The 12,953-nt window shown below is 59.5% G+C and overlaps 1 protein-coding gene across 1 annotated transcript; it reads right to left on the bottom strand.

The window, feature by feature from the left end:
- Window positions 1-2,761: 2,761 nt before the first annotated feature.
- DACT2 (dishevelled binding antagonist of beta catenin 2) lies at window positions 2,762-12,129 on the bottom strand. The gene is made up of 4 exons (XM_069488346.1): window positions 11,899-12,129; window positions 6,468-6,600; window positions 5,584-5,862; window positions 2,762-4,782 (listed from the first exon to the last, which is right to left on the bottom strand). Exons 1-4 carry the CDS (start codon window positions 12,127-12,129, stop codon window positions 3,167-3,169), a joined length of 2,259 nt encoding a protein of 752 aa, XP_069344447.1. The 3' UTR covers window positions 2,762-3,166.
- Window positions 12,130-12,953: the final 824 nt, after the last annotated feature.

The raw sequence follows: 12,953 nt of genomic DNA on the forward strand, positions 1-12,953 counted from the left end.
CCCCATGCTTGCCAAGCTCCCTTCAGGACGGGGCTCTGCCTGTGGGTCGAGGCAGCCCTGTGTGGCCCGGTGGGGTCTGGGGTACGTGACCCACCGTGTTGCGGTGTCAGCTGGAAGCCAGGAGGTACATCTATGCAAATTATTAGAGAAGAAAGTCAAGATAAATTCCTGTAGAATTTACCTATAAAAATTATATCTATGAAATATTTATAAACCAGCTGCCCTCACATTAACGAATACACATAAAGTCTGTATTCTGTAAGAATTTTTCCTTTCTTTCTTTCTTTTGCTGATCTTTTTCCCGTTAGCAAACATTAAATACCGGACTTGTAGAGCTGGACCAAGCAGAACCCACTTGTGGTGGCTGTAAGGCTGGTGGCGGGCGCCCCTCCCCTCCCTATGGAAAAAGAGGAAGCCCCTGACCTGCCAAGGACAATGCCAGCAGGGCCCAGCTAAGCTAGGGGACGACCACGCCTGGATGGTTACCCTGATAGGGGTCTCAGTTCCTGGAGTCCACATGTGCCACCGGCCCCTCCTAGTTCTCAATACCCGCCCTAAAACTGCAAGGGACAATTCCTTGCTCTCTCCACCATAAATCTTCCTGCCAAAGAAACCCCCACCCCCAGCCCTAAAAACATATACAAACCCACTCAGACTTCTGGGCGATGCGACTTCCCAGGTCTCTCTCTCTTCTGGGACCCGAGAATGTCGCCCGGGCCCCCCTCTCTTGGGACCCGTTACCTTCACCCAGGAGCACCCCAATAAAGCCTCTTTACTTATCCCTTTCAGCTCTGCTCGTCTTTCTTTCTCTGGCGCCGGCCAATCCAAAAAACCTTACATTTGGTGCCGAATCCCGGGAGGGTGCTTTGACTTATGGCTGCGCCACCCCTCCCCTGGACTCCGATCTCAAACCTTACAGTGGCCACCGTTTCTCAGCGGGTTTTGTGTGTTCAGTGCTTAGGACCCAGCCACCGCCAGTGACCCAGGACTGTGTCGAGAGGGCTCCTCCGAGGTTGGGCTGGGACTTGTCCCCACCAAAGCTCAGGCTGACGTTCGATCCCAGAGCAGGGAGTGGGGAGCTGGTGCCTGGTGGGGGCATTTGGGTCATGGGGGGTTGGGGTGAGTGGGTTGTCCCTCTGGGCAATGGCGGGTTGTTTAGAAGAGCCTGGCTTCCTCAGCTTCCCTCCTGCCTCCTCTCTGTGTGACCTCTGCACGCTCCCTTGCCCCCTCCTTGCCCCCCGAGTGAGGCAGCCTGAGGCCCCCACCAGACGCAGCTGGCCGCTCTTGGACTTTCCAGCCACAGAACCGTGTGCTGAATAAACCTCTTTCCTTCACAAATCACCTGGCTTCACGTGTTCTGCTGTGGCAACGCCGGGCGGACTGAGACGGGCTCTTGCCACGCTAGGAGCTCCGGCTCACGGGCTTGCACAGAGAAAGCCCCCGGGAGGGCCCCCTGCTCCTGGACTCGATCAGTGACGATCGCACGTTCTGTTTTCTCGGATGATATGACAGAATTTGTTAAAGTACGTTGGCGTATTTTGTCTGACATTATAATTGTTTAGCTAATTCTTATAATTTAAAAATCCTAATGTATTTAATTTCTACATTAGCTTGACTTTGATTCTTAGAGCAAGTTTATTCTTTAAATTTTTGTTTTGCCAAAATTAGTGCCCTGAGGGTGAGTGGGTTCTCCCGTGAGCAACCGGCCCTGTGCTAGCCACGAGCCCCCTCTGCAGGGCCCAGCTGGGCCCCTGGGTCTGGCCAGCATTGCAAGCATGCTGGGAGTCACAAGTGATTTCAGCTGTAACTTGCCCGTGTTTTGAACCCTTGAGGACGGGGAAATGGCTTATCCGCTCCAGATGCTCTGCAAGGTGCCCCGTCACCTGCTCACGTCCCCCGTGTCACAGGCCATGCTCTGCCGTGCGGGGAGGGGGGGGTCCCATTTCACCTCTTCTCTGGGAGAGGCTGTGATTGTCCGTAAGTGGATTCTGGGGGCACAGGTGGATTCCACGCAGCCGGGCCCCGTGGAATGTTTGAGCATCCAAGTCCGCCGAGGGCCCTTTGGCGTTGCGTTTTCTCGAGGTTGGCAGAGAGCGACGCCGAGGCCTCCTCTTCTCCCAGGAACCTCAGGCGCAGCCTCCGCTCACCTCTTTGCGGCTAACGGCTTTGCTCTGAACCATTAATCTCTTTAAACTGCATCCTGAAACCAACTACTTGCATAGGAATATTTAATACCTAGTATAAAATCTACTAGTATTTTCAGAAAACCAACTTCCTCCTGAAATTCCCACCAAGCTGCCTTAGCGCAGGGGGGCGCTCCAGGACCTCCCCCGGCCCCAGGTACACACCCAGGACTTCAGGGTCCCGCCCCAGCCCTTGTACACGCGTGTGGATCATCCAGGAGGCAGCTGCTTCCTGGACTGAAATGCTGCCCACCCACCAGGCAGCTCAGGCGAAAACGCCCCTGTCTTTCTCCCTGAGAAGTTGAGGGGATTTTTCTTTGGAAAAATAAATACCCATAAAAGTCATTTTTTCAGAAGGCTTTTATACTCAACTTATCTGTCTTGGAACCAGAGTTTAGACTCTCCCCAGATAAAATGCACCCTGCCACGTCAGGGCCAGCATGTGCCACGTGACGGGAAGGACCATGGTTCACTAAGCACCTGCTATGTGCCACACAAGGAAACAGTTTAAAGGAATATTTTAAAAAATGTTCATTTTATTTCAGAAGATAATGGCATAACTGGAGTGTTCATTCCCATTGAGAGCCTAAGACAGGGGTCAAGTTCAACGTCCAGCACGCAGTCCTGCCACCACTGCCTCGGAGGATCTCTGGGGGAGGGAAGGGAAAACACTGGGGAACACAGCCCGGCCAAGGGGACCGACAGGTGGCAGCCACCTCTGGGACGGCAGCCCAGGACAGGGACGCCGGTCAAGAAGCTGACCCATCCTGGGGAGGCGCTGGAAGAATAGTAAGGTGTCCAGGTGGCTCATAAAATCTGAAACCTCAACGTTGTCCGCAAATGTCCTCACCAGGGTGGGGAGAGTCATCCCCAGAACTCGCGCTGTCCTCCACAGGCACAGCGTCTGACACGCAGCCTGTCTCTGCACGCTGGACGGCCTGGGGAGGCCAAGAGCCCGCCAGGAGACGGCCGTCCCGGGCACCTCACACCAGGGTCATGACCTTTAGCGTGGCCGGCTGGAACCTGCGGATCTTCTTCTTCAGCGCCCTGGAGGCCTTAACGCGGCACAGCTTGGGCACAGGGGGCAGGGGCGGCCTCGAGCCCACTGGGGGTCCCGCCTGCAGCCAGGCCCACTGCCCCCGCCCAGCCACCCCCCAGTCCAGTGCCCGACCGCGGCCACGACGACTCTGGACGCCACCCTCCGAGTCGCTGCCACCGGACTCCCGGTCCCCAAAGCGGTTGGCGGTGTGGTCGCTGGCCTCCTCCCCGCTGGTCTCCGCTACGGTGGAGTGGAGCGGAGAGGCGCAGTCCGTGCTGTGCTCAGAGGGCTCCGACTCGCTCCCGGCGCGGGCGTCCTGCCGGGTCAGCGAGGGCCTGCCCTGGGCCCGGGGGGCAGCTGCTGTCCTGGCGGTGGGCCTGGGTGTGCCCGGGCTGGGCTCGGGACAGCGGGCCGGGCGGGCCCCAGCTGAGATCTCCATGGTGGACTGCCACCTGCGCTGCCTCCTCCTGGCCACCCCGCTGAGAGGTGCAGCCCCCAAGGGGAACAGGGCATGGGCCGCCCCACCCCTCTCCCCGGGGGCCACCACCAGGGGCAGGAGGAAGGGCACCGGGTAGAGGGTGGACTCAGAACAGGAGCGCCCAGGCACCTCCCTGGCCACGGTTGGCCTCCTGAGCCCACTCACCCCCTGGGCCCGGCGCGGAGGGTCCCATTCTGGGGGGAGCCAGGGAGTTGCGGGGGCACCCCGATGTCTCTCTGGTGCCAGGGGCACCTGGTTCCCAAACCGCAGCACCTTGTCACTGGACCTTCTCCTCATCTTCACAGCCTTTGTCTTGGGGGGGCCCGTGTTCAGCTGGGGCGGGGAAGCCCCCCTGGCAGGGAAGGGCCCTGAGACCAGAGGGCAGCTCCTGTCCACACGCAGGGACGGCGACACGGCCGAGGGAGGCTGCGGGCCTTGGGAGCAGGGTGGGGGGCCCACGGTGGTCTCCCCCAGGGCACAGCGACCGAAGGGTCTGGGCCCCTCCTCTGGGAGGCTGCTGGGGTGCTGGGTGCCCACAAGGGGTGCAGGTCCCTGCTGTGGGGGGCTGTCCCCACCGGCCACCCTCCCTGGGCCCGAGACCAGCTTCTGGCGCTGACCTTCACCGTCCGTGCTCTGGCCGCCTGGCTCCTGCGGGGACGGGGACAGCTCCCCTCGCGGGGGGCCCTGCTCACCCACACGGCCCCTCGTGGGGGTCCTGCAGCCCCGCAGACGCAGCAGCCGGTCGATGTAGGCCCTGGCTGTGCCGACCTCCGGGACCGGTCGGGTCTGGGGGGTGCAGGTGCCCGTGGGGCCCGGCAGGGGCTTCCTGGGGGCCGAGGGGCCGTCGCTCCGCCTGCTGTCCGGCGCCAGAGCAAACAGCGGGCTCTGCAAGGCCACCGCGTGCAGGGGGCTGGGGTACGGGTACACCTCCCTGCCCCCCTGCGACACCAGGTCCCGCTGGTACTGGGGTTCCGGCGTGTGGCGCGGGGCGTCTGTGCCCTGGCAGAGAAGCGGGGCCGTCCGGGGGTCCGCGCTGGCCTTCTGCAGGCCCGCGCCCGCCGGCAGGGCTCTGTCAAGGTCACCTAGGGAGAGAATCGGATACACAGGAATGAGAGGATGTGACACGCTGGACCTTCATTTTGCTCGTGGCAGGGGACGGGCACGTTCCTCGTCCAGGACCTCCAGGGTGCACGGGGACACCCCAGACCACCGGCACGGCAGCGCAGCGCAGCGTGGAGACCGAGTCCATCTGCGTTCTGACCGCATTGCCCCGTCCCCGGCGGCACCCGCAGCGAAAGCCCAGAGCCCCCGCCCAGCCCCCCAACTTCACCCGGGAGCGGACGGTGCCAGTGGGGGGGTGTCTGCAGCCCACGAGGGGTCCAGGGGGGCCCTGAGGCACCTACGGGCACCCGGAGGAAGTCGGGCGGGAATTCCCACCGAGGAAGACGATGGCTGTGTTAGAAATAAAACAAGGCCCCGCACAGCACCGTCTCCTTTAGGGACAGTCTGAGCACAGCGAGGTTCCTCCCGGGCTGTGCGTGGAACCGCCGTGAACTGGACAACGTCTCCAGGAGTGTTCCGACTGTCTCACTCCAAACACGGGCAGGTCGAGGAGTTTTGAGGGGTTTTTAAAAACATTTTCTGACGTCCATTTTAAACAATAAGAGGAAGATGCCCTTCAGTAGGACAGCGGCTATGAGGGGTGACTCCTACTCCACCCGCAACACCCGACAGGCCCAGGGAGGATGTCACACAGTGTGTGCTGGCTGGTCCCCGTGTGGGGTCTCCCTGCCTGTCCTTGGTGGGCTGTGGGGCTGTGTGCTGCTGGCACCGTTGCCACCACCCTCAGGCGGGCCACCCCACCCTTCCTGGCTGTGTCTCACCTGTGGACACCGGCCTGGGCCGGAAGGTGCCCCATGGCTGGCCTGGGCCTCCTGCCGTGCTCAGGGCCCTGCTGTCATCCTCGGTGGCCTGGGGTCTCCACACCGGCACGGAGGTCTCGTCCGCCGACCGGGGCCGCCAGTCCCCCATGCAGGGCCTGGCCTCGGGGGGCTGGGCCGCAGGCAGCAGACCGCCCAGGGCGGGGGAGACGCGGTCACTGCAGACAGACGCACAGGAGGTGGACAGGGAGCAGGAGCCGCCGTCACTCAGCTCGTAGAAGCCTGGATGGAGCAGACACGGGCAGGTCAGTGAACCCCTGGGTAGGGACCCTCTTCTGGAGGAGCCCTGAGACCCCCCTCCTCTGGGGACCTGTCACAGGCAGGGAGGGCCTGAGGGAGTCCCGAGCTGGGCTCCGGGCGGCTGTGGGCAGCCGTCTGCGTCGTCGGTCAGAGCCCACTTCACCCGCCCCAGAGCGCGGCCATCCCCTGACCGTCCCACGCGTTCCGCGTTCCGTAGACAGAGCCGACCGCCTGCCGCTGCCAGGAGGACGGAGCCGCTAATGTGGGCTCTTCCATTAAAGGAATACTTTTCTCCCACACGTGTGTGCATGCACGAGCTCTATCTGTGTGTGCATATATATGCACACACTCTGTTTAAATCAAAGCATTTCATTTTTAGTATTGTTCAATGACATGTTTTTTGGGCTGAAATATTGTCTCCTGACTTTCGGATCAGCCCGGAAACAAAGCCGGACACTGGCCCTCCTCCCCGCATCAGACTCTGGGAAGTGCTGGGACTTGGCGTTCAGGCCCCCCCAGAGGGGCTGGTGGTGGGCGGTGTCTGCCGGGCGCCTGCAGGGCGGGGCCTTGCACACCCGCCGGCGTACCTGAGCTGGGCCGGCTGTCGCTGTCCAGGGCCTCTCTGGGGGACGCGCCCACGTCCAGCTGCAGCTGGCTGATCTGCTGGCCCAGCTGGTCCAAGTGGGTCTCCAGGCCGACGTCCTGCTGCCGGAGCCGGGCCTGGGGAGGCAGAGTGAGGAGCACAACTGACTGACGCAAGTGCAGAAATGGAAATTAAGGCTCGTTTGCCTCACGAACGCAAGTTAAACTCCCAAACCCACATGAAATTCACCTCCTCACTCTGACAGCTGCTCCTACGCACACCCAAGCAGTCTCCTTGTTCTCTGCGCAGGGAAAGAAAAAAGGCCTCCTGGCCCTCCCCGCCCCCACACAGGTTTTTCCCACCAAGTGCAGACTCTTTTACTCATCGGCAATTTTAATGAGACATTTCTTACAAGGATGCAGGACAATACAGCACAGAAGCACCTCTTCTTGGCAGACAGGCAATGTCCACCTTTCACTCAGTTCCCTTTCTCGGTTCTAAACCAGAGTTTACTTTGCTGTGCTGAGCGCGTCCTGTGCCGCGGTGCCATGGTGGTGCTGTCGTGGTGTGGCCGTGTTGCGGTGGCGCGGTGTCACGGTGCCACGGTGTCACGGTGCCACGGTGTGGCAGTGCCGCGGTGTCGTGGTGGCACGGTGTGCTTTCACAGGCGGCTCTCGGTGCTCGGCGCCCGGGTGTGCTAACACTTTGACTTTCCAAGGGGAAGAGAGTCCCTGGGAAAGACAGAGACCCCCTCCCCCGCCCCTGATGCTAAGTCCCTCTCCCTCCCCGACGTTACAAGTGAGGTTTTGGGCTGTTGCGGGTTTTGGCGGAAAGATGGAAAACATCAGCTTCCCCTGCAGTAAATGCCGCCTGAGAATGCACTGTGAGGACCTTTCTGAGGTGAAGTTCACAATCCGTGTGTGTGTGAGTGTGTGCGTGTGTGTGCACACACACGCTTAAGATAAGCATATGTCCACATGTGCACGTAAATGTTTGTAAAATTAGCGCCGTGTGTTTAATAAATGCTGATTTCATTCATTCAATTATAGAATTTCACCTGTTTTCAAGGTCCTCTGCATAAATTTCTTGTTCTGATTTACTATTAAGTTTAAGGCAAATAATTAATGAATATAATTTTGTGGTTTGCCCTGTTAAGAAAATGATTAATTATATTGTAATTTTCCATAGAAAATTAGGAGTTCCGTGAGCCCCATAATTACTCCAGTAACGTCAACAGTGTGAGAACTCGTCACAAGAGAGCAGCAGGTGGGGACAGTCTCCTGTCCTTACCGGAGAACGAGTTCCGCAGACGCGAGTTTCCACCGTCAGCGCCGGGGGCTGCGCCGGGGGCTGCGCTGGGTGTGCGGTGTGGACCAGCCCGTCCGACCCCGCCTTTCCCCAGGACCTAGCTCAGGGGTCTCCCAACGCCCTCCCAGGTGTGCACAGTAACACAGTTGGAAGCCACAATACCACCTGTAACATGTACATGGCAAAACCCAGTCCTGATCTGACCAGGATGTGACGCTCCCAACACCACCCAGACTGGCCTAACGTCCTGGCCTCTTACCCTGCACGTCGCTACAAAGGCAGAATGTCACCAAGTGGACGGCACTGCCACAAAAGCCAGCGCAGCACTCAGGGACGGGCTCAGGCCAGCCCAACTGCACCCACCCAAAACAAGCTCAGATACGAACAAAGGGGCCAGCACGTGTTCTCACTGCAAGTGATTTTTTATCCTCCTGTCGTAAGACAAAGCCCACAGCGAACACAGAAAACTGAGTTGCTTGGCTAGGCCACGCCTCACTGTTTGAAAACACCCGTTTGACCTCTTCTCTTCCCGCTCACGACTTCTTCTCCTGAAGGAGGAGGCCCTCTGCACCCGGGGGCTCCTTCCCTGCATCTCCAACCCCCTTTCCAAAGAGCAGTGCCCCGAGTGTTTGTGCTGGGGTTAATTGCTTTGTGATTAATGTTTGGCCAGCCCGGCCTTCGGTGGCTGGTTTCTGATTAATGGTCCGGGGCTGCAGGAGCGCAGGGCTCTCAGGGGCTAACAGGTTATTTATTGCGTCCTCGGACCCGGTGCAGACTCCACACTCAGGGTGTACCAGCCCCTGTTAACCCTTCCCACTGTCCCTAACTTGGGGTCTTCTGTGCCTGTCCTGCCTGCTCACAGCCAAGTCCCCATGTGATAGGACTGAGCACAGTGCACTGCAAAGCCGCAGAGCGCCCACTGGTGATGTCCACGGCCAGAGGAGCCTCTGCAGCAGCCGGCTGCTGGGCTGCCTCAGTTCCCCACTTCCCTGCAGGCGTCAGGCTCACCTCAGGGCCGTGGTGCCTGGGGTGTGATCGGGGGCACCTGTGTCAAATCCTGTGAGCATGGGCAGGGGTCAGAGTGCCTGGTGGAGAGCGCAGTGCACCTCCCAGGCTCCTGGAGGGTCACCCAGGCACACCTGCAGACCCCACTCCATGCCCACCCACTCGCCGAGACTCTCCGGGGCAAGCCCGGGACCTGCGTTGGAACAAGCTTCCCAGGAACCACAGAAGTTTCTCACGACCACAAAGAGTTCGGGAACTTCTATTCCAGGGGTCTCATTATAAACAACTATTTGGCTGACGCCTTTCTTCGAAACACTGACCTGTGTACCACAGCGAACAACCTGAGTCCCATCTGTCCTGCTCCCCGATCGACATTACAGCCACCAAGAAACCTTTATAGCACATTCCAAGGACAAAAATTGAAAATGCCCTCAAGTTCCGGATATAGAGATGGTATCTTTCCTTGCAAGCTAAGAACGCACACAGGAAACACTTTACACCAGGACCCGCGCTGTGGCCTCTGTTCTGCAGGGGGTAATGTAGTTACTCAGCTGAGAAGAGTCCCTCGGTGGACAGCCAGGGGCCAGGCTCACAGACTGCTCGTGGTAACCGCCACTGCTCCCGGCACAGGAAGCCCTGCAGGTCCGGCGATGCCCGGCCCTCGGCGAGTTCCAGCCCTGCCTCCCCAGCCCTGTGAGCCCACAGTGCAGCACGGCGGGGGCAAGGAGAACGCCAGGCAGCGGCGTGCAGCTGCGGAATCAGACCCACAGCTGGCTCCCGCAGCGCTGGATGCTGGAACCTGCCAGTGAGAAGCAAGCGCTGCAAGCCGCCACTCTCAGAACAAGTCAGGACCAGCAGAGTCAAGATCGGGAAATTCTTCAGGACAAGATTTCACCGTGGAGTCCCGGGGCCCTCTCCTCCCCACTCGAGGGCACCTCCCACCAACTCGGCGGCACCCGCTGGCGGAGGACGGAGTTTTCAGTCCAATCTCAGGTCCTGAGCACGCGTGCGTGTGTGACGTCTTTCTACTTAAGTGTTGTGGGCGAGCTCAACCCTTGTGAAAGTGGGAATGCCAGCCCCTTCCTGGGGAAGGACAGAGCCGGTAAGCACAGCCAACGCTGCCCAGACAGTGGCGGCCTGCTAGGGCCGGAGGGTTCCATCAGCTCACACATCCAGCGTAGGGAGAGCCCAAATACTGGAGTCACCTTCCCTTTTGCTCCAGCAGTGAAAATCACTCATTGATTTATGCAACCAGATCTTACTAAGCACCCACTGCTGCACTCTCTTTTGTGACTTTTGACACAGTGATTATTGTACAAGGATGCGGCACATTTGATAAGGCATAATGTGGTGAACACTTGTTGTTTCCCTAATGACAGGAAATGTTTCTAATCCCCAGAAATGCCGAAGCTCATTGTCACTTGAGAGTTCCTGGGGGGTAAAGCCACCGAGGTCAGATAAACGCTCTTCCTGTCTTGCACCTGGATGGACCAGCGTGAGGCCAGGGTCGGGGAGGGGCCCTGGGTTCACTGGGCGTTGCTAGAGTGTGTAAGGACTGGCGAGTAAAGCATTTTGATTATAGCCTACATTGTAGAACTATTATCACTCCTAATTTTTTCCCTGTAAGAAAAGTGTAAAAGTGTTAAGCCCTGGGCTGATGTCACATCCATTCAATTATTCTCTTTTGATCACATACTCCATTCCAAGAACAAAGTTTCAAGACAAAGTCTGCGTGTTCCTTCTGGTCCCCACATTAAAAAAAAATTAAACAAAAAACCTGTTTGATCTTCTCTTCCAAAAGGCTACTTGTAATTAGAGGCTGAGTGCTCACAAGTTTGATTTGTATATTCCTTAAGCCAAGTTAATCATCAACTGGGCTCTTTCCCCCTTGACAGAACAATTCGGCCGGCATGCCGAGAGCACCTTCCTCGCACACGCCTGGAACACATCTGCTGGCCAGAGTGTGTGCCCAGCTGGGGTCACAGCGAAGCTGAGAGTCCTCTGGGAGCAAACACAGAGACCTAAGCCGGCTGTTATGCTTTGGTCACCTGGGCGGCTCAGCCAAGCCTGAGGGTGCCACTCAGCTCCACTCCGCCTCCGGGCCAGTCATTGACACACCGTCTGCCACCTCCGTCTCTGGCAAAAGCAAAGATAACAAGAATCCGGAGGCATCTCCAGACACCAGACTTCCTGGTCCCTTAATCCAGAAGCACTGAGTTAACAGCAGTAGCTAAGCTGACAGTGACACGGTCACTTCACCTGGGTGGCCTTGGAAAGGCAGCAGCTTTGAACGGGACAGATTTGAGTTCCTAACGTAAAAGAAATTTCGCTTCGAGTAACAGAGGTGGTTCAAACAAATAGACATCTTTCTACAGCCTTTTAATGTTTTCTTTCAAAACAGTGCTGCGGTAGTGCAAAGGCCGTTCTGAGTGGTCCCAACGTGTTAAGTGAAATCCCACAGCAGAGCACGGCCAGCATTGCAGAGCTGGAGTGGTGTCAGTTGCATGGGGAAGAACTGGCTTCCGAGCAGCCCCTACAGGACTGAGGCAGCCAGGAAGCCAGAGAGGTCTCAGGGTTCCCCCCCCATCAGAGGACACCCCACCTCTTACAGCTCAGGTTACACCGGAAGGTGGAGGGGCGTTCATCAGATACTTGCTTTTCCCAAATGTTTCTTTACAATGACTGGACCCCATTCGGCCTGAGCACATTATTGAGGACAAGTCCGGTGCGCTTTAGACACTGACATTGTGTCCCCAAAGCAGCACAGCCGGGGAGGACCTGGCACCCCGGGGTACAAGGCAGGACCCCCAGGGGATCCCTCCAGGGGAAATCAAGTCAATGCATTTACACGAGCACAACACCGTCACTCCCCCCCCCCTTGTGCCTGTCACCCCCCAGGTGTGCCTGCGTTGGGAGGCAGGCAGGGTGGGGGCATGTCCCAGGCAGTCCCGCAGCCACTTTCGCCACTTTCTGGGGATGGTCTACCTGCCGCACCTTCCCCACACTCCCACCTACGCGTCCAGCCTCCACCGCCCGCTTATTCGGTCCCGGCAGGGCAGCCCACCCTCCCTCCGACGAACACCCGCCGCCCCCGCGTCCCCGCGCCCCCGCTGGGTCCTCACCAGCTGCTCCTGCAGCGCCGCCAGTGCCGCCTCCAGCCGCAGCTCATGGGCGCGGGGGCCGCGGGGGGCGGCGGGCCCGGGCTGCGAGGCCAGGGCGCCCCGCACCCGCGCCTGCTGCGTGGCGCGCAGCCCCTGCAGCTCGTGCAGCCCCGCGAGCGCCGCACGCAGCCGTGCGCCCACCCTGCGCCTGTCCCAGCTCGCCGGCCCCGCAGGGCCGCCGGACGCCCACATCCCGGGGCCTCCGTGGTCCCAGAGGCGCCGGAGACCAGCGCGGACGAGCGAGCGCAGCTGCGCGCCCGGCCTCCTCTCCCCGCCCCGCGCCGCGGGTCGCCGGCCCGGACCTATCGCTGGCGCGCGGGGCGGCGTCGGCGCACGCCCGGGTCGCAGCGGGGCCCCTGTGGGTGCAGGCTGGGCCGGACGGACCTGGACCCGCCCCGGGTCGCAGCGGGGCCCTCCCCGTGCAGGCTGGGCCGGGCCGGACCGGGACCCCCTCCGGAGGGCGCTCGGGGGCACTCGGAAGGGGCGGCGGGCCAGCAGGAGCCCAGGGAGGGAGCCGAGAGTGCAACAGAAACCGAGAGAGGTTTTTAAAATTGTCTAAAAGATAACTTCTGGGAACACATCACCTCGTGCGGACCGTGTTGCGTTGTAAACGCAGTATACATTTGAAAGACCCTAGGTTTCATTGCGATGCAATTCTCATACCATACAACTTGCCGTATTTGAAGTGTACAATTCTAGAGTTTTTAGTCCATGCTATTTCAGTATATGTGTATATATTAGTATATCCGCCATCACCGCGAGCGTTCTCACCATGCCCCGAAGAAGCCTGCGCTTATCAGTGGCCGGCCCCTCCCCCATTTCCTCGGCCCCTCCCCCATTTCCTCGGCCCCTCCCCCATTTCCTCGGCCCCTCCCCCATTTCCTCGCCTCCCCTCGCACGTGGCAAACACATCTCTGCCTGTTCCAGACGTTTCTTGCCGGTGGGATCCTGCCCTGGGGGATCCTTGTGACCCGCTTCCTTCAGGGAGCTCAGTGTTGTCAGGTGAGTCCGCGTTG

Source organism: Eulemur rufifrons, chromosome 15, assembly GCF_041146395.1.
Source record: "Eulemur rufifrons isolate Redbay chromosome 15, OSU_ERuf_1, whole genome shotgun sequence".
Taxonomy (NCBI): Eukaryota; Metazoa; Chordata; class Mammalia; order Primates; family Lemuridae; genus Eulemur; species Eulemur rufifrons.

Excerpts from the sequence above, each read along its gene's own strand:
- DACT2 (XM_069488346.1), bottom strand. The coding sequence starts at position 12,129 with ATGTGGGCGTCCGGCGGCCCTGCGGGGCCGGCGAGCTGGGACAGGCGC. Across the intron at positions 6,601-11,898 it reads CGGCGCTGCAGGAGCAGCTG|GCCCGGCTCCGGCAGCAGGA; the intron begins GTGAGGACCCAG and ends CTGCCTCCCCAG. Across the intron at positions 5,863-6,467 it reads CGACAGCCGGCCCAGCTCAG|GCTTCTACGAGCTGAGTGAC; the intron begins GTACGCCGGCGG and ends TGCTCCATCCAG.